This window comes from Solanum verrucosum, unplaced genomic scaffold (genome assembly GCF_900185275.1).
Source record: "Solanum verrucosum unplaced genomic scaffold, falcon-dt-bn FXZP01000103.1, whole genome shotgun sequence".
Lineage (NCBI taxonomy): Eukaryota > Viridiplantae > Streptophyta > Magnoliopsida > Solanales > Solanaceae > Solanum > Solanum verrucosum.
Genome location: NW_026020048.1, coordinates 1,800,265 through 1,822,599, shown reverse-complemented (window position 1 = coordinate 1,822,599; position 22,335 = coordinate 1,800,265). Strand labels below are relative to the sequence as shown.

Here is a 22,335-nt window from a genome sequence, read left to right as displayed (position 1 = left end):
TATGTAACAGATCCTGATATGTATTTTTACAGTCATTAATTTATGTTTATGTTATTAAGGATAAATGATAAAATGTTATAATTTTCATTTTCCTTTACATTATTAATGTTTGTTACTACGTAATCTTGTATGTAAGATAATATAGTATTTTTATTTTAATGACCGATAAATTTTAAATATTATTTTATAAATTTCATGATATTAAATACCCGCGCAAAGTGCAGGTAATTTTACTAGTCTGTAATGTATGAGTAACTTATTTGATTGGGTTTGTTGTATGTATTTTTACAAGTAACATACCTATGGCAGCAGCATAAAGAAATGAAAACAAACATATATTTAAATTAAGAGAAAAGCATAAAGTCATAATTGAAGTCGTCTCAAATTTTCAAACGACACCTATTATTCCACTAAATTTAAACAAATATTATTATATCATTTTTCGATCAATCCCAGATTTTAAGAAGCAAGTGTGTTCACGCACCAATCATTATATGACACGTGTTAATTTAATTAAAAATGTATTTTTTTTTCATTTTAAGTTTTTTTCTTTATTTCTCTCTCTTACTTTTTGATTTATTTTAATTTTGATTTCATCTTAATTCACTTCATCTTCCACCCACCCCCCACTTTCAAGTGATCCATCCCTCCATTTTCTTTTTTTTCCTTGACCTCGCACCCACCCCACTCCACGTCAAGTTGAACCCCTCTCTCATTTTTTTTCTTTTCTTTTTCTTCTTCTCCGGTCAAATTCTTTATTTCAGTAAAAAAAAATTAGAAAATTACTTATATATTGGTTGTTTGCACCTTAACTAATAATGTTTTAGAAAATGCAAACAACCAATATATAAGTTCCAACAATGATTTATATATATAAATACAAATATTCGTCCATTCACTGCTCCCTCCATTCCATATTAATTGAATTTTAGAGGCATCTTTCATTTTCCAAATTAACTTAATTGTTCAATTTTCAAGACTAAAGTGTTCTTCCAATTTTACCCTTCATTTGGATTTTCAATGTGATGACTTCAATAAATTTGACAATAATTAATAAGGGTAAAAATGGAAAACTATGTTCAATTTATGCCTAATCTACTTTTCTTAAAGGGGGTGAAACACCTCAAAAATTCAATTAATATGAAATGAAGGAAGTAATAAATTTATAATTATGTGTAGCATGGTTATATTCACTAGTATAAAATTATTTTAACTAAGCTTTTAAAGTCAATAATGACCCATCGAATATAAAGTCCAACTGGACAACACATGAATACATGTGATTTTGGAGGCGTTTTTGAGTTGACTTATCTAAGCATAAGAGTGTTTCTAGTACTAAGTACGAAAGTAATAATCCACACCAAAGTTTCGGGGTGTTATAACAACTTCAGCCATTAAATTAAGAACAAAAGCTCGCCATCTCCTTTGGTGTATACACACATTATCAAAAGTAGATGAGTATCTTTAGACCTTCATTGGAAATATTTTGACACATGAAACCCACCGTGTCAAGATTTTGACAGGGTTCAAAGCTTTTCTGTCCATACAAAAGCTCGTTAGCATCACCGGGAAATACGATACGATTTGCTTACGGCGAGGGTATCAATGGCTCCAAAATATAATGGAAGGTAAAATTAAGACAATTTGTACAACTTTTTATCATTCAGCAATACAATTGAAGTTGTTACACTAACCATTAAGAAAAGGAACTAGATCTAGATTCACCATCATCATTGTTCACCCATAAAAACAAGCAGACCATACAAACGTCTTCATCTTTCAGATGTGGAGAGAGGTGTATCTGGCTGTGTTGCCCATTCTGTCCATGAACCATCATAGACTGGAATGTCAGTCTTCCCCAGTCGATGGAGGCCCTAAAAAGATAGAAAAAGATAAATGAACTTTAAATTCATCCCTCTTTTGCGACAATGGAATAGCCATATGAATACTGGGCATTGATTAATGTACAACAGTACAAGCGAGAGCTGTATGAGAGAAAGAGGATTCAACTGACCAAGACAAGTATGCAAGCAGTTACACCTGTGCCACAAGAGGCAACTATAGGCTTGTCCAAAGAGATACCTGCCAAGGAAACAAGTATTGTTAGATTAGTTACCTAAAGTGCAAGGACATTTTCAAATAACATACATCCCATGGTTAGACAAAAGATCTACTAGATGCAGTTAGATGATTAAACACAGTACTGAATGAAACAGTGCCAACTCTCCATTTCAAAGGGGAACCTTATGCATACGTCATAATTGCATAAACATGCAAATGAAAAGACATTATATTCTTCCAATGAAAGATAATGCATCAATACAAGTGGAAGAAAAATACAACATGACAACCTTACGGTTTCTTACCATGACTGTTAAAGGCCAATAGCGCAGAAAAGAGCCATAAGTCTATTGGGCCTTGAAGCACTAAATACAATCAAGGCATGCTTTTAGTCCCCCAAAAAAAGTGCTAATAGATTTCAAGTTTTTGCATGGTTTGCCCCTCAAACAGATTGGTCTTTAATTTTTCCCCCTACTGCTCAGTTAATGTAATTTGTGGACCAAAGTACCCTTTTCGGACCCAATTCTCTCGGCAGCATAAGTTTAGAGAACTTTTGCCTCGCTCGGCATAAGTTTAGAAAATTTTTGCCTCCCTAAGCATAAATTCTGCAGAAACTAAGTTATGCAGCTTAAGTTGTGTAGATTTTTCCAAAATGTGTTGTAGTGCACAGAAACTGGAGTTATGCTTTTTGGGGAGTAAATTCTTTATCTTTTTAGAGAAAAAAAAAAGTTAGGCTTGTGTGCCCTCTCTTTTTTTTTTTTTTTTGGAAATACATTATGCCCTCCTGACATACGACATAACTTGTTACGCTTTTTATAACTTGTGGATATTATGATACAAACATATAAACTTATGCCGCGAAAAAATTGTTCATTATTTCGGTAGGGACATACGGCATAAATTGTTATGCCAAGTAGGCATAATTTGTGGGATATGTTGACATGAAAATATGAACTTATGACAAAAAAGTTGTTTGTTATTTCGGTATCAGGGGCATAACTTATGGGATACTATGATACGAAGATATAAACTCCTGCCCTACAAGTAGTTGTCAGGGTATTTTTAGCCATTACTTAAAATGCTGAAGGGAAAAAATTAAAGAGCATAGATATTGTGGGGTGGGGGGGGGGGGGGGGGAATTAAAGAGCACCCAAATCACTACAGAAAACATTTTGTTAATAATTAATTCTCCACTTTGCTGACTATATTTATTGCCTAGTGTTGTCCTCTTAAAGGGGGTCTCTAATTGCCTATAGGCAATGACGTGGATGTTTTGCAATGACGATCTTGCACTTAAGTTCCCAACCTGAGCTCCATGGTAGCTTCAGGACTAAACGTGCCACATACAACACACTGTTTTTTAACATATGGCTCACTGTTTTTATGAGGTCTAACATTCAACAAAGCTAGGGGTAGCAGGAAAGCAAAACCACAGAAATGCAACATGCCCAAACTCTAGCTCAGAAAATGAGACTAGTTCTAACCTTCTTGACCAAATTTTTTCTCGAGCTCTTCACGGGATAAGAGTGTCTGTGAGCCATCCAACATCTGATAAGAATCACCACAAACATATAGATTTGAATATTTAATTTTTTTAAAAAAACATATAGATTTGAATATATCACAGCTACAGAACTTGATCTAAGAATTACTCAGTAGGGATTAAGTTTTGGAAACAAAGAAATACAGGCAAAACATGTGAAGCTCATTTCATTGTTTCACTCTCATACTGATGATGACTACCCAAGGTTGATTCAGAGCTTCAACTAGATAGTCTGTACATAAATCATCAAAGAATAGATAGAAGCTAGAAAACTGAACAGGTACTACACACACTGGGTTTTCCAGGGCTTAGGTGCAAAGTCAAGCATAAGGGGACAAAGAGATGGGAATGCCTCAGTTTTCAAGAATCTTTGCAGGCAGACGAAGGCATCAGTGTAGGATCCAAGAGCCAATATGCCCAAAATGATTCTTGGAAGACCCGAGAAGCATTAATTTTTTTTCTTTTTTGAGAATATAACAAGATCAGTATATAAATCATCAAAGATTGTTCTGGAAACCAAATATATGAGAGTTACATCTAAGGACCCAAAAATAACTATCATCCTTGCTTCTCTTACAAGGAATCTAAAATTTCTAGAATTGAATCTGGATCGATAATTTAGCCCAAAATATAAAGAGAAGAATACAATTCATCTTCATTTTTACAGAGGACTGTGTGTATCTTGAAAATACCTAAGTTGCTGGGACAATTTCTAATCCATCTTTGTTAGTGATACATCCCCCCACCTCCCACTCCCCAACCACCGAGTCCTAACTTGTCATGACTTCAAAATTTCTCTCAAGCATTGTCCACCTGATACCTTTGAGGTTGATGAATAGATCTCTTAGTTGGCTGGTAACTTTATAATGTAGAGACAGTTGGCTGATTGTCTCTACATTCTGTTCACATAAATAGCATCTTGAACAAAGTTGAATTCCCCTCTTCCTTAAGTTATCTTGAGTAAGGATAACCTCTTAATTACCAACCCAGTGAAGCAAACCCCTTTATATGCTATCTTCACTTCCCACAAATGTTTTCAAGGCTGGAAACTGAGTCGGGATTCCTCCTGGTTCAGATATTTATATGCAGAAATGACTGTGTAAATCCACTCTTATATTTCTTTCCATCGGAGTGTATCGCCATCCTTCCTTATACCCTTGCATTGTTTCAAAATGTTAAAAGAAAATAGCTATCCTGTGCATTTCTCAATCATATACTAGATTTCTAAGAGTCAGATTCCAGCCCTGTGTAAACCATACTTGCTCCAATGTTGCCCCTCTGCTGTTGATTCAAACTGCATATCTCAGGATAAAGTTGTTTAGACTTCCAATACCCAACCAATTATCCTCGCAGAAAAGTATATTCCTTGCATTGTTCACATTGAAATTCAACTTGTCTAAGAGGTTTGGCCATAAATTTCTAATGGATCTCCACAGACTGGTAACCATAATGATTGTTCACCCCTCTGGTAATCCAAAAACCCTCCTCTCCATATTTTGCCTTTATCAGAGTAACCCAATGTGATTGGTCAAACACTTCATCAAAAGGTAGTTTTGTTTTTTCAAGTTTTTTTTATTCCAGACCCCTTGTTATTTGCTGATTGATAGTTAAGAGTTATCCACTTGACTAGATTAAAACCTCTCTTTTCTTTATTTCCTTGCTAGTGAAAGTTTCTCCTCAAGGCATCCTGCCTCTCTGTTCCACACTTGCAGATGCAGGAATAGTAACACCATGTAGGTACCGGAGCATCCAAAACAAAGTTGATAAGTGTTAGAATATGAATATGTTTATACAATCCTACTAGAATAGGAATAAGTTTATACAATCCTAGTAGAATAGGAATAGGTTTATACAATCCTATTTAGAATAGAATAGGAATAGAAATAGGAATAGTAAATAGTATCCTACTTGGTAAAGGATTGTATTGTAGTGTCTATAAATAGGGTCTCAATGTAATAATGTAGACACGACAATAATTCAATAATATTTTTCTCCAATATTTCTCACATGGTATCAGAACCTCTACGAACTTGGTAGAGAATTAAAGAGCTTCTGCTGCCGGCGAGTGGCACCCATATATGCTACCCGTCTGGCCAATGATTATGTTAGCAAAAGGTGGGTCACCATGCATCATTCTAGTGACTAATTTCTTATATCTAATTTGTGTAGCACTGTGCCATCATTCCGGTGACTATTTTTTCATATTTAATTTTTGTAACACCGTGCCATCATTCTGGTGTCTACTTTTTTGTGTAGCACTGTGCCATCATTCCAGTGACTACTTTTCATATATAATTTGCGTAGCACTGTGCATCTCTCTGGACTACTTTTCATATTTAATTTGTGTAGTACCATGGATTTTTTCGAACTATTCTCATAACTGAGTTGCATAGCATCATGTGTCATTTTAGTGACTCCTCAGATTTGATTTGCATAGTTCCATTTGTCTTTCCGGTGACTCCTCAAATCTGATTTGCATAGGGTTGTGCCATCATTCCAACCCTATCCGTACAATTTTTCTTTTTCAGTAGGGTCGTGCCATCATTCCGACCTTACCCATATTATTTCTCTTTTTCAATGGGGTCATTCCATCAATTCGAACTATCCTATATAATTTCTATTTTCTAGTTAGGTTGTGATATCATTCCGACCCTACCCATATAATTTTATTTCTTAGATTGTGACCACTTTTAGCCATCAAATCTAATACTCCAACATATGAGCATGTTCCGGCCAGTTTTTGGGTGACTTGTTTAATATCGACTAATCTATTGATTCCAACATGATCCATACTTTATACTAGATTTTGAGCACTTTGTTGCTCAGGGGGAGTTTAGTAGCCTTGTATGTCGATTATGTGAGTCAGTCTTTGCAAGTTTGGATTGGGAAGTTCAACACTGGAATTTTATCACTGTGTTTTATCGGCATTATGCATCAAATTCAGTATTTCATGAGAAGATTAAGCACATTGAGATTGACTGACATTATGCATCAAATCCAGTATTTAATGAGAAGACAAACACATTGATATTGACTGACATTATACATCAAATCCCGTATTTAATGAGAAGACAAGCACATTGAGATTGACTGTCAATTTTGTGAAGTCGATTGATCAACTTGCAGATATCTCACCAAGCTCCTCATTGGTCCTCGTGTTAATTACATTTGTAACAAGCTAGGTACATGAATTGTATGCACTAGCTTGAGGGGGAGTGTTAGAATATGAATATGTTTATACAATCCTACTAGAATAGGAATAAGTTTATACAATCCTAGTAGAATAGGAATAGGTTTATACAATCCTATTTAGAATAGAATAGGAATAGAAATAGGAATAGTAAATAGTATCCTACTTGGTAAAGGATTGTATTGTAGTGTCTATAAATAGGGTCTCAATGTAATAATGTAGACACGACAATAATTCAATAATATTTTTCTCCAATATTTCTCACAATAAGTATCAACCTGCCTCCAAGAGATGGGTACTATGAGGCACCCCCAAGTAGACAGTTGGATGCTTCCAATTTCCCCTCTCACTATTTTAGCTATTTGTTGCATTCTGGGCACCTTATTAACAGGGAAATCTGACTTTTCCTCCCGTTAATATGTTTCATATGAAGTCGTGAAATAGCTTAAAAAAACAAGGATGACCCTCAGGTATTTCAGTTGGATCTGCTCTGCATCATAGAAAATCAAGATATCATATGCATACTGAAGGTGAGTTATATACACCTTTTTGCTTGATTGTTTGCCACATTGAAACTCCTAATCCAGCCATTCATGTGTTCAGTTTTCAACATGTTGTTGGAACTTGGATCCTTCCTTAGCTAGAAGAAATTTAAAAAGGTGACAAGGGGTCATAGTCCTCCTTGAGAAGGAAGCAACCTTCAGAGGATCCATAATCTGATAGTACTTGTGCAAAACTTCATTCAGCTGATCCATGTTCTCCCAAGCCCATCTTATACAGAATTTCAAGCAGAATATAGTCATGTTTTATTAATGATAGCTTGCACATAATGCCTGGTTTTTCTCCTACGGTCCAGAGTTTATACATCTATAATTTGCCATCCTTTTTATAAATGACAATTGCTGTCAGTCTACAAGTTTGTGTATCACCTTTTTGAGTCGTTCCGTGAGCATTTTAGAAATCAGCTAGTAAATACTCCTTATTAAGTTGATTGTCTAACCTGCCTCAACTCCTTAGCTCCATTCTTTATAGGGATCAAAGCCACATGATGTCACATGCCTATCCCTCTAGTCCATGTGCAATTTCTCCCTGGTTTTGTGTAATTTCTCCCAACTAGCTGAAGGTCAATCAGCTCTATATCTTCAATAAAATCAGAGAATTATGCCATTAACATGGTGCTTCTACTTCTACTAAGAGGAGATCTGACTAAGTTGAAGTCACAACCTCCATGCAGGGTCCTGCAAATAAGCCCGTTACAGACCCAATCTTCCACCAAACTTCCTGTCTTTCACTGTCGCAATTTGGGGTATAACCCTTGTCATATGCTAGTTAAAATCCTGAATTTTTTGTTTAAATTTGTAGGTAAGAGAATAAGTGTAACATCTCGCATCTTTTAAGAACTAGAAGGAAGTTTAAAACCTGGAAATAGTCATTTTTGGGAAGAATTTAAAAAACTGGAAATTTGGTAAAGGTGTTAAAGTGAGTTTTTGGTCAACTTCAAACGGTCATAACTCCTAGCTCAGGATGAGTTAGGTGTACTTCCAGATATGGTTGGAAAGCTCGTGGAATAATCTTTCCAACGCCACTGAATTTGCGTGATTCCGAGTTCGTATGAGTAAGTTATTCCCTTTGGAAGTTGGGCTGTTGGATTAAAGAAATGTCCAATCCGGATTTTTAAGGGGTATTTTAGTCGTTTCTCTGCCCTATTGATTAAATCCGTTTTTAGTAAGATAATTGGGGTCAAGACTGAGTTAGTGCAGTTTACGCTTTTGAAAATTAGAGTTAGGGTTTTTGGAGAAAGAATGCAAGAGAAAGGAGAAGAAGAAAAACAAGATTCGCTAAAAACGATCGATTTTGGTTGTGGATTCGCCAAGGAATTGATCCTACAAGGTATGTGAGTCTTTCATAGCGTTGGGTTCATTCACCCATGCGCCAAACATGTTTAGTTCAGCGAAATTCGTCCTAAAAGTGTTTGAAAGTTGATGTTTTTTTTTTGAGATAAAAAGTTGATGTTCTTGACATGTATTCTTGAATTTGAATGTTGTTCTTGAATTGGGATGAATTGAGGAGTTTCTGAGATCTTTACGTTGAGTTTTAGGGTTGTATTGAGTTAGATTCTTGAATACATATGTTGGGTATCGGGATCTAAAATGAATTTGAGTTTTATAATCGAGTTTAGGCAATTTGGGGCTGGAAAACGAAGAAGGAAAAGTCGAGCAGGTTCTGACGCGCAGGTCCGTGTCGCGGACTTGCTTCCCCAGTGAAGAAAAATTGTCTCCGCATCGCGGTTAGGACGCGGATTCCTCTGTCTCAAAAATTAATTTCGCGAGCATTTATTCAGAAACGTCTCCGCGTCGCGGACTTGTTCCAAGACGGTGATTTCGTAACTTTTCTCAGGTTTAGCTATTCAAAGTCATTCCTAAACATCATGAGATCTTTCCAATCACAAATCTTAATCCTTGAATCCATAATTCAATTCAAGGATCAGTTAAGAGTTAAGTCAAGAGCAGTTAAGATCAAAGTGAAGAGAAGTCAAGAGTCGAGTTAAGATAAGCTCTTAAAGTTTTTAAAAAGTCTTTCACAAATGTTTTAACTTTGTTTTAAGACTTAAGTTTTGAGTTCAGTAAAGAGTAACGTTGAAGTTCTTTTCTTCAAAGAAACATATGGGGACTAAGTATTTCCCAAAGGGATTTAAAATGTTTTTCACATTTAACTAAGAACGGAACCAAAGGGCCTTCGGGCTAGTTTTCAGAAAAGAGTAATAGCTTTCTAAATGAAGCAAGCAGGGAAACTGAGATTTCCAAGATAGCCTTTGAGCTATGTTTTTGAGCATTAATCTCAAATCATAGAAGAAGTATGTTTTAAAACATAAGAGTTAATATTATATTTTTGAGAGTAGTATTGAGCACTGATATGGGGATGTGAGTTCACATTAACTCAAGTCTCCATAAACCATGTAGCCATCACGGGTAGAAAAGGGTCATACTTTTTAGATAAATCTTTTTCGCATAGACTAGTGGATCCACTTAGTAGTACAGGTCCTATACCACGGCAAGGTATAGGATGGCCTGGGCAGCGTGGGGCTAATAACGTTGTATCATCACTATAGTTCTTAAGTGATGGTTGTCGGTTAGAGAAACTCCCACATCACTAATTGCATGGTTCCTCAAGGGGTTCTGCTTAGTATGGATGGGGGTATGAGACTTCATTCATGCATTGCACAAGTAGACTTTGAGAGGGATCATGATATGTCTTTTATGATTTTATGATTATGAGTTGCTAGCATGTTTTAAACAGTTTTATTTTTCTTTATATTGCACTTGTTTTAAACTGCTTTATAATGAAATGAGTTAAGTTAAGTATTCATGAGTTGAGAAGAGCCAAGGTAGGTGTTTCTTTCAGATCCTTTTCAAGCCTATGTTATGTTTAGCATTCCAACTCGCATACTCGTACATTCAATGTACTGATGCCAGTTGGCCTGCATCGTCTTATGATACAGACGCAGGTAACTAGGATGGCATTCCGGCGCATCGTTAATCCAGTGAACAGTTCAGAGTCTGTTGGTGAGCCTCCTTGCATTCCGGAGGCTCCATTTCATTGTTTTTTGTAGTTTAGTTCATTAGGATGTTGTGGGGTTTGTCCCAACATCCATCCAAGTTGTTATTAGAGGCTTCATAGACAGTCAGATGTTAGTTCTTTAGTCTTTTCATTGTCATTATTTCATGTTGAGACTTGAGTTGGCCTTAATGGCCAGTTGAATGTTCCTTTATAACATTCCAGTTTATTATATGAACTTACTTTGTTGAGTTTAAGTCTTCTGCTGAGTTAAGTAAGCCAGGCCAAGGGTTCGCTTGGGGCCAGCAATAGTCTTCGATTGCCAGTCCCGCCCAGGGTGTAGGCTCGGGACATGACAATAAGAGCCAGTTGCATCAACCCCCCCACCCACCCCCACCCTATGTTTTACTATCCCAAATTATTAAAATACTCCACTAGTTCCACTAGACTCTAATTCCATACTTAATCCCCTGTTTCCCACAACTATTTGACCTTTTCTTATATCTCCTAATTTCATTTCCGGAAAACAGAAGATATTTTCTTTCCATTTAAGAACCAACCATATAACACCCTCCTCTTTGCTCTAAGATTCACCCCCTCATATTTCAGGAAATGATTTTGACATTCATTATTCCCCGTATGGAACTTCTTTCCCATTGTTCCTTGCCCTACTGCCTTTTAACTTCATATCAAAGACCAAACCTTTGAAGTCTTGCAGGCCTTTGATTTTAGTAGTAGTCATGATTAGTGATTCTAACTCGTGTTAATTTGCCTTCCTTCTGCTATCAATTTTCATAAAAAGAGCCAGAGCATCCATTTCACATCCATGAAAATCAACCCCAAACTACTTGCTCAATTTGATCACATTCTGGTGAGCCCATAAGAATGGGTCCATTTCCCCTTGTATCTCCTCCTGCATCTGTATAGTCAGTGGTCTGCTTCCTCAACAGACCAATGTCAACCTCTATATTCAATCATTCGAATGTCTCATTTACCCCTTTATTGCATTCCCCGCACCTTCAATGATAGTCTTAGCATCTTCATAATTGTCTCCTTCGTGGGTCGCCATCTCTTTTGGTTCCGGGAATTGAGAATCTTCTGCAGTTTCGAGTTGCCAATTCTCCAGAGCTGCATTTGGAGTTACCAAGGACTGATTTATTTGCTTCAATCTCCACAAAGATTGGTCCCATTTTATTATTACCGACCATAGTAAAATGGTTTGGTTTAGAGAGCTGGGACTCGGTAATAAAACTGAGCCTACTTGAAATATTTGTTTCCCCGTCACTTTAACTGGCATAGGCTGTTGGATCAATCTTAAACCAGATTCATTTAATAGTGTATCAAAAGTAACTTGAATGATGTTCGTTTAGTTTCCACCTTCTGCCATGCATATTAGAATCTCTTGATACCTCCTGTAAAACAAAGCACAATCACTCCATGGTTTTTCTACTAAAAGTAGCTCTGCACATCAACTTTCTGTTTTATTCCTCCCATTCAAACCAAACCTCCACCCTTGATTTGAATCTAGTTATCATGTGACTTGAATCCCATAGCAGAGTATCTCCTATTCCTCCTCCCCCCCCACCCACCCCCACATGTTGAATCTATATCAATTTTTGTTGTAATAACTAATAACTGATGAATGTGATTAACGAATAACTGTAAAGACGCCAGAAACTTTAAAAACGGCTGGAAAAGAAGAAGTCTTTTCTGACCTCAATAACTGTGCCTGAGAGCATTTTCACATTCATTTTTGTGACTTGCATCCCTGAGAGGCATAGTATTGAAATTTCATATTTTGGGCCTTGACATTCAGTTAACAAGGTTTTAAGCAAAATGCATCAAACTTAGTACAAGCTCATGGCTTTTATCATTGTCAACTGTGAGAAAGTTATATTGTCATGCACTCGATAGTCCAGATGATACCAATGACTGGAAGTAAATTTTCCATGGTCAAGGAGCATCAAATGCACTGTGGAAATATGAGACAAATAGTTTAACCTATTCAAACAGAAATACTTCACCATATCTTCATTTGAAAGCAGGAACTGTTTTATACAGAAGATGAAACAGAAAAATTGCCATAGAATATTAAAAAGATCGTTTTTTTCTTCAATGCACAGATCCTCACCTGTGGAAAAGGAATACACTTGCTCCCGGGTACATGCCCACTATTAATTCCTTTTCGAGGCTCTGGTGCAACACCATCAAACCTAAAACAGTGCAAAACAAAACTCCAGCTGACTTAACTCTATGAAAAAAATTAAGCTTGCATAATGAACTCTAGAAAATTTACACACTAACCAATTACAGTTGCTTCAGTCTACTGCAGTTGATTATCAATTTATACTCTCTATTACCTCTTCTTAATAAAAGTTTTTTTCCTAATATTACGGCCAGGTATTTACAGCGAGAACTTGAAAGTGAATCATTCAGTGGTGGGGTGTTCATAGAACAGAAGGCCTAGTGGAAGATTTGGATGGAGTCTCGCTCATAGAGGAAGAGTATGCGCATCTTTAAATATCCAAATTAAAAACTATTTCCCCCCAACATCATATCTTAAGTATGTAGAGTATAGGTACCACATTTATGTAGCTTTGTTTTAAACTCGAAACCTGCAGAGAGCGGTGTTTGCATTGTAATTTGATGGGAAAAGAAGATATGCACAACTACTCGTTCTTGGACAGAATCCACTCATAACGGAAATGACTATACAAAAAACAATTGCAGTTCTTGAAATAAAAATGACCACGAGAGTAACTTCACCAAAACTACTTGAAAATGTAAATATGCCCTACCCTGTAAAATCTATTCTAGAACAGATGATTTTTTCCTAGACCATCATCATACAAGTACCTATGAACAGTATATATCAATCCTTTTTTATTCGTAAACAAGGAACTGACACCACAAAGGAAAGAAATCCTACAAAAGAAGTTAATGTGAGAATTGCTCCTTGACATCACACAAAGAAAGAGGCTAGTAATAATCTAAACATATAAAGAGAAGTGGTTTTTCTTTCTAAATCTTATGCACATACATGTCAATGCATATCAAGCAATCAAATGGCTCTTAACTGGGGCCGCAAGCTGTGACATCTGGAAGAGTACAGTCAACAGTTCTGATTATGCTTGGTATCATAGGCACCTTAGTTTCTTACATGAAAAAGTTGAGGTTTTGCATTTTCTAGAGTTAATGGGCTCATTTGGATAAGGACATACCTATTGTGTTCATTGACCTAGAAAAGGCTTATGATAAAGTCCCAAGAGAGGTTCTATGGAGGTGTTTGGAGGTTAGAAGTGTATCGGTGGCATACAGTAGAGTGATTCAGGACATGTACAATGGAGCCAAGAGCCGGTAAGAACACTGGGAGAAGACTTAGAACACTTCTAAGTCATAATGGGGTCGCACCAGGGATCCGCTCTTAGCCCGTTTCTATTTGTGTTGGTGTTGGATGAGTTGACACGTCATATCCAAGGAGAGGTGCCATTGTGAATGTTATTTGCAAATGACATAGTACTGATTGACGAGACTCGCGATGGAGATAATGCTCGGCTGGAAGTTTGGACACGAATCCTAGAGTCTAAAGGGTCCGGGTTGAGTGGGACCCAAAAGGAGTGCTTATAGAGCAAGTTCAGTGATGAGACACACGAGGTTGGCGTAGAAGTGAGGCTTGATAAGCAGGTCATTCCCAAGAGAGGAAGTTTCAAATATCTAGGGTCTTTATCCGAGTGAAATCATCCTTGTCTTATTAGACATTCTTGCCTTTAGATTCTTGCTTGCTTGTGCTTTGATCCTACCCTAGCGATTCTTGTGTATAGTTCTCTCAGCCTTTAGTGCTATCATTCTTGTCTTATTAGTTGTACTCGTCTTTAGATTCTTGCTCATTTGTGCTTCAGTTCCTGCCTTACTGATTTTGGTCCTTAGCTTCTTGCTTTGTCTTTACTCTTGAGTATTGATTCTTGCTCATTTTGATGTAAGCCCTTGATTAGTTATTTTCTCGGTCGGGTACAAAGGCTAGGGTCAGGGATGGTAAGTGGGTTATGGGATCTTCTAGGCTGAGAGTGGGGTCTTGGAACATAGGGACTTTAATGGGGAAGTCCATAAACTAGTGAAGATTCTCAAAAAGAGGAAGATTAGTGTAGCTAGTGCCTAGGAGACCAAATGGGTAGGTACTAAGGCGTTAGATGTGGACAAGTATAAATTTTGGTACTTAGTAGTCTTGAGGAATACAAATGACCCCTCATGAGCTAGCTTTTGGGGTTGAGTTAAGCCCAGGTATCATATCTTAACAAACATCGTTAGTCCATACACACCACAAGCTGGCTTGGGCAAAGAGGACTTTGCAGGAGCCTTTGGGTTGGGGTAGCCAGTTTGAGTTTCTCAAATGAGGAAGAGAACTTGGTAAGTTCCATAGTACATTGGGTAAGACAAATATACTATTTTCTCCCTAAGAAAGATGATAACGGTCTTTGTAAAGACTACAAGGTTATCCCGGGTGAGACTCTTATGAACCAACATAAGCTCCTAGTTTTGGTAATATATTTGGAGATTAGGAAGAAGATGAAGAATAGCTCTTAGGACTCTTCAGCGAGGACTGGACATCTGGTGTGTGGACAATTTAATCTAAGGGCTCATCATCGGTAAACATTAATTGGGATGGATCTTTATCTGTTACCATGTTAAATTAAGCTTTGGGCTTAACTCAAACCCCAAAAGCTAGCTCAAAGGGAGGATTGCCCAAGCCTATAAAGACACCACATATCCCTTTTTTATTTGATGTGGGACTCTTCAACAATTATTGTATTATTCAATTGTAGCCACTGTTTAGAATGGTTTGTCATAGTTTCTCACTTCTGTCATTTCCTATTTCATACTACTTTGAACCATTTTTTCTTGAGCAGAGGATCTATTGGAAATAGATTCTCTACCTCCAAGGTAGGGGTAAAGTTTCTGTACACTCTACTTTCCCTAGACCCTACTTTGTGGGATTACAATGGGTGTGTTGTTATTGTTGTTTAATCCAAAAGAATGAGAGATTGACGATGATCTCACACTTCGTATTGGTGTTGGAAGGACGAAATTGTGGCTCGCCTCTAGTGTCTTGTGTGATAAAAATACACCACCAAAACTTAAAGGCAAGTTCTATCGAGTGGTGGTTAGGCCGACTGTTGTATGGGGCGGAGTGTTGGTCAGTTAAGAACTCATATGTCCAGAAGATGTGAGGTGCGGAAATGATAATGTTGTGGTTGATGTGTGGGCAGATTAGGAGAGATAAGATTAGGAATGAGAATATCTAAAACAAGATGGGAGTGGCCCGTGTGGATAAGATAAGAGAAACGAGGCTAAAATGGTTAAGACATGTGAAGAGGAAATGCACAAATGCTCTATTTAGGAGGTGTGAAAGGTTGGCAATGGTGGGTTCAAGGAGAGATGGACCAAAGAAGTATTGAGAGAGGTGATTGGACATGACATGGTGCATCTTTAGCTTACCGAGGACATGACTTTATATAGAAATTATGGAGATTACGGATTAGGGTAGAATGCTAGTAGGTAATTAAGTATTGTCTCGCTTTCCTGCAGGAAAGGCTTGGTGGTAGTGTAGAGAAGTGTACCTGTTCTCCTCTCATTCTAGTAGTATTAGTATTTGTTCTTGTAGTTCCTTGGCCTGTGACTTCTACTGCTGCTTGTTATTTCTGGTACCTCGATTGTCGCATTATTTTGCTATTGCTACTCTTCCTTTTTTTGAATGTTAAGTAATGCTTTCCCTATTTGATATGTCTACTTTACTATTGTTTTCCCTTTTTAAACAGCTTTGAAATGTTTTACATGAGCCGGGGGTCTATCGGAAGCAACATCTCTACCTTCTCAAGGTAGGGATAAGGTCTGCGTACACTCTACCCTCCCCATACCACACTCATGGAATTACATTGGGTATGTTGTATAAAGAGAAGATATATAAGCACCTCAACTTGCCTATTTCACACATTATGTAATGAGTGGTCCCTAATAACTCATGACTCCATGACTGTGGTAAACTTGAGCATTGTCAAGAAAGATATAATGGCAACATTTTCAGATTCCATCCTTTCTCGAGGGTAACCACTAATAATGTTTATCTAAGTTTTCCTGCTTACAAAGGCACATCAATTGCAGCCATTACAAAATGTTCAAGTTGGCTATGCCAACATTCACATTAGGAGAAAAAGTTTCTGTCCACATGTCCTAAAGATAATGTAGCATAAGAAAGAAATACATATTCATATAACGGCAATCTAACTATCTAAATCGCAAGACGTGCCAAAATTTATTACTCCGACCTTTCTAACCATACAACAAGACAGCAGCCTCTCTTTGACTAGCATATTGAAATAATTGTTTATAAGGAAGCATCCAACAAGGCCCTATAGATGACAAGACATGCCAAAAGATATTACTCCCTAATCAAATGACATATTTAACAAGGCACAAAGACAACTTGACTTGCATATTATACTAACTGTTGCAAAGGAAAGCATAACCTCATTATTTAAGTTTGAAGTTGAACTCTTAGAGTATAGGATGGTCAAATTAAACATCACTATTATTCATAACATGTGCCAAACATTTTCAGACTTAATGTGTCGCATAAATTAGGAGGGAGAAGTAAAATCTAAAAGTAAATCCACAAGGGTTGTAACTGCTTCAAAAGATAATTGACAAATAAAATCTATTCTCGTCATCATGTGAGTGTTGTTGAACAAATAGCTTAGCATATTAGTCAATCACATTTTAAAATATGTGTTTACAGACATGATGAAGTACCTAGCTTTGGATCGAGCATCTATATGCTGATATGCCTTGTCTTGAATGTTCCTTTTAACCTGAAAATATACACAAATCATATCTCCATAACTATAGCCAAGCTAGAAGTATTCTGATAAGAATACATACATTTATGGAGAATATATTGAAAGATTCAATCTTTCTGACCTATGTTAAGTGACAAGATTGTGTTCACATTTTTTTCCAGTATTGGACTATCATACAATCATCAAACTATTAACCTTCACAAAGAGCAGCTATAACCAGAATCCACGAACAGATCAAAGTATTCTGTAGAAAACAACCTCCAATTGTCATAGTTCTAGTCCTCCTAGATTTTCTTCACAAACTTCATGGGGTTGTACCAGTCAATCAGGGAAACGGAGGTAGATTTTTGCAGAACAAAGTTGCACTAAGGGGTCGTTTGGTAGAGTGTATAAAAATAATACCCAATAGAGTGTATTAGTAATGCTTGCATTAGTAATGCGAGTATTAGTTATACTTGTACTAGTTATATATAGATTAATTCTTATGCATTGTTTGGTTTGGTGTATTAAAAATAGTATGCATTGTATAAAAATATTTATTTACAAAAGTATCCTTCACAATTATGGTGGAAAAGATGTAAAAGTACTTTTCGGGGGCAATTGAGTCTTTAACCATATAAATGCATGTATTAAATCCTTTGCATTACTAATACCTAGAAATCCATGGTATTAGTAATCCACTCCTCAATACACAATAGAGTGTATAACCAATGCAAGCATTAGTTATACATAGCATGAAAAAATGTACCAAACAAGGGACTACTAATATTATATGATTAATGCATGCATTATTTTTGCTAATACACTCTACCAAACGACCCCTAAGGGTAACAAATATCAACCAACAAGCTTACAATCTAATACCCACTAAATTGCAGTCCACTTGTAGTTCCGTTCATGTTTTACCTTTTGTTTTGCTTTTTGAACAGTAAATATTGTTCCTAGCATAGTCTTTGTGCTGGAGACTTTATAATACTACTCTTACCTTTCTCTAAAAAAAATTACTCTAATTTTAAGCAGTTGGATTTTGAATACAGCCTGAATGTCAATAATCCAAAAAAAGTCCTTGCCATTACCATCAGCTTCATGATACATGGCTAGGTGCAACTACCACCAAGTGCTGTAGGAAGAAAGCAATCAAGGAAACCAACCTGATCAAGAGTCCACACAAGATGAGGCTGAAACTTGGTCTGGAAGGTAGTAGGTCCAACCTGCACATTAAAAGTTCTAAGAGAAACATTAAAACAATATAACATTAAATGCACAACGTCAGAAAATACGAAGAGAGGGAGAAAGAAAATGTACCGAAAAGTTCTACACGGCAAGAAAAACTGGTGTTTCAACTTTATATTCATAAATTCCAAGTGGACAAAGAGTGATTGAAAAGGTATTTACATCATATACATCCCCAATAAAACAAAGAATTAAGGAAATGGGAACTTGTCAAACATCAAATTATTCACTTCATCCTATGGAAGACAATTTTAGTTCCTTGAAACTTTTGTGAAGTATAGTTGTCTTTAATACTTGTATTTTTGGAACAAAGGGGATACAATTAAGGAGCAAGGAAATATGATGGACTTGATTGACTCTTTAAGCATATACTAGGAGTTCTTAAGTCCATCTCTGTAATTTTTGTATCACCTGAGTACCGTTTTCACTTTTCAGTAAATTTACTTATAAAAAGGATAGATTTTCATTTGAGTAACACAATGAGAGAACTGTTTCTTAAATCGGTTAAGGAGAAAAAGAATCTTAAAAGATAGTCTGACTTGAGTTTCAAACAAAAGTTGCCCATCCCTTACATAATGAACGGTTACACATGAACAAGATGCTATTGTCTGTGGAGCCCTCCGGATATTCAAGAAGCCCCAACATAGTCACTACTTAAACATTATTTGGAATGATGCAGCAAAAGTCCCGAGAAGACAATAAAACTCAGAGAACCTCAGCCTATTGCTACAAAAGGTGCTGTTCTTGTGGAATCTTGTTTTGTTTAAAGATGTACAAGGCTACAAGCATAGTGAGCTAAAGGAAATGGAGAAATGTTTATCTTACCATCTGTCCTTGGTATACTTTCTCAATTGCCTCAGTGGCAGCACTAGATTTCAGAATGGCATCACCGGGTGCAGTTGACTCGACATCATAACCTGAAGCACGCCATCTTGGCAAGCCACCATCCAAAACCCAAACTTTGTCATGTCCAAAAGTTCGAAACATCCTGATTACCCATTTTCCATTGATTAGACACTTTTGGATGATATGAACTTATCCGCCTTTTATCATCAATTGAATAACTCACCACCAAACACGGGCAGCACTGAAAATGCCCTTGCCATCGTATACAACAACCCCATCTTTGTTCTCGATACCAAGAGCAGATACAGCAGCTGCAAATGCTTCTTCGGCCGGCAACATATGTGGCAACTGATAAATCAACAAAGCTTTTCTATCATAAAAGGTGATGAAATCTATCTCAAAAGCATGCCGGATGGCTAACTGAAGCATCTATTACAGTATAGGTAGAAACATATATGGGACAAAAATGAAACAAAAAATGGTACAGTAGAAGAGAAACTGAAACCAGAGAAGGTTTAGTAATTTGCAAAGATTATGTCGAGCAAATCACTCTTTCCAGAGGAGAAATAACTTAGCAGGGAAGATATCTCACATTTGTAGTTCGATCCGTTATTCCGTCTATATCAAAGAATAGTGCTCCAGGAATGCAAGCGACCTGCTCAAGTCGAAGTTAGAAAATTCTACCAGAAAAACAGAAAGAAAGTGACTGTTGAACAAAATTACAATAAAAGTGACTGAGAAAATGAAAATTGCTTATCTGTGAACATATTTACTAGAAAGCAATCAGTGATTCAAGATAAAGCACTGTCATTCAAAAAAGAATTTCTTAGGAGTCAGCACCTGATACTCCTGGAGTGGATTTCTCTGCTCATCTGGCATGTACCAAGATGCATCTAACACCTTTAGAAGAATAGGAAAAAGAAGCAACATCACAGTACTATTTGACAGATGCCTTACATAATACAACCAGCACCACACCCAAAAATTGGAAGAGAAAGAAAACACGTGTAAATGTGTTGCTAAATAGAAATGAACAGAAACGCAAAAGAATTGTCCTTTTTATAGGCATGAGTTGAGTGAACAAATAATTGCAACTTCAGATTTAATATTTAGAGCAGCAAATGTAGTTTAGACAATTGTAGTAACGGCCATACTATCACCAGTTTATTCTTTACCAAGTGTTTTGACTGCTAAGACTGAAAAGATCATAAACCTTTAAGTCGGGGTCTCTGATGTTTGCATGGAGCCAGTCAACTGAAACAACAGGTTCGTTGGTTGATATTGCTAGTGTTGAGAATGATGGTTGTGCCCCAACCGTTGAGGAAGCCATATAACGAGTAAAATAACCCTTAACCTTGTTAGAGCAGTAAGTTGGAGCTACTTGCGAGTGAAATGGTTTCCTCTGCAAGGATTAAGCTAATGATGAACATTCTTGCCAACTTCCCAAGAAAAATGAAATTCAAGAATATACAAGCCAGAAAGTGGACCTGCTGATAAAGAGTTTTCACATAACTTAAAAGAAATCACAATTTTCCCATGCACTAAAATTCCAATAACTCTTAATCTTAACCTTTCCAGTAAGAGGAATAAAGCCACATCTTAAATTTTAAGCTTTATCCACTAATGAGACTGTAACTCGCAAAAGATGAAAAATTAACAAAAACCTGTACCCCTCCACTTCTATTTGTTTGTGTTATTTTCCTATTTAGTTTCAAGTTCCTTTTTGGAGCTTCCCACACACAAGATTAAATGACATTTTCGTACATATCTTTAGTTTGCCACAACATTAAAAAATCTCTTTATTTTCTTAAACTCAGTGTCAAATTCAAAACCAAACAATCAAATTGTTAGTTAAATCATTGATGAGCCATGAAAGTATATAAGTAACAATTTTGATAGTGCCAAGTGAGATATCAAGACAAATGAATTGTGCATTGAGAAACGAAAATATCAAACAAAATCAAAATCTGCAACTCCAGAAAAACCTGGTTTCAAAGTAATTGAAGAAAAATGCAAATCAAAATCAAGATGAAGCAAATTGAATAGAAATCACAGAAATGAAATCAAAGAGGATGAGATATAGCGAACTTACGGTAAAAGCGGAGAGAAGAAATTGGGGAGTGAAAAAAGACAGATAGCGGAAGATTTAACGAAGAGAGCTCTTTCACAATTCCCCGTTTTAATCTTACAATTAATTCTTTAAAAAAGAGTATACGAGCTTGTAGTTGTAAGCAAGTTTCTTAAAGGGTATATTAGTAAAATAAATTTTCTTATTTATGATTTATTTTAAAAGAGAAAAGTCTAATATTTAATATGAGACGATTCGTCATATCATTTTTATTTGTATGTTATTGTTAATTATCCTCACAACATGAACGATTTAAGTGGAGAAATTATTCTAGGTCTTATAATTTAGAGGTGAAACTTAAAAGTTATATATTATTATCTTTCAACAACAAAAGATTGTATTGCAATTCAAATTTAAATTTTATATTTTAAATTAAATGGTATGTTATTACTAATCATAGTAAATTTGAATATAATTAAATAGAATGACCATTTAGTCAAATGTTCTAATAAAAAATAACCCAATTAACTGTTAATTACCAAGAATCTATACTTGATCATTAAGTAATCAATAGAAAGATCATTTGATCATTAACTAATTATGTCTATGTCTACTCATATCTTCTCCGACACTTGGGTAAGTTCAAATAATAAAATTTGATATCGCCACACACATGAATTATTTTGAGTGAATAATGTATCTAAAAGAATAGAAATATTGAGAGGAGATCATGTAATCTAAATTTTAGGATTTTTTAGTGGAGATTAAAATCGAATGTCCATTGAAATCTGTCATTAAAACATTTTGAACCTCAAATTCAAAATTTGATCTGTCGCAAATGTGAATTAGTCATTTATAGTGAATATACAATATATTAAAAGAATTAAAACATCGAAAGTTGCCCATATATATAATTTAGAATTATTTAGAGAAGATTTGAGTGAATAGTAAATCTAAAAGGATAAAAAAGAAATCTCAAAGAATATAA

The 22,335-nt window shown here is 36.1% G+C and overlaps 1 protein-coding gene across 1 annotated transcript; it reads right to left on the bottom strand.

Annotated features, from left to right (window-relative positions):
* Nucleotides 1-1,598: 1,598 nt before the first annotated feature.
* On the bottom strand, nt 1,599-21,404 carry LOC125822212 (thiosulfate/3-mercaptopyruvate sulfurtransferase 1, mitochondrial-like). Its single transcript, XM_049501594.1, has 12 exons — nt 21,372-21,404; nt 20,493-20,681; nt 20,120-20,179; nt 19,872-19,934; nt 19,503-19,627; nt 19,259-19,421; nt 18,352-18,411; nt 17,154-17,212; nt 12,481-12,562; nt 3,546-3,609; nt 2,015-2,082; nt 1,599-1,874 (listed from the first exon to the last, which is right to left on the bottom strand). The coding sequence occupies exons 2-12, from the start codon at nt 20,607-20,609 to the stop codon at nt 1,773-1,775; spliced, it is 963 nt and encodes a 320-aa protein (XP_049357551.1). The 5' UTR covers nt 20,610-20,681; nt 21,372-21,404; the 3' UTR covers nt 1,599-1,772.
* Nucleotides 21,405-22,335: the final 931 nt, after the last annotated feature.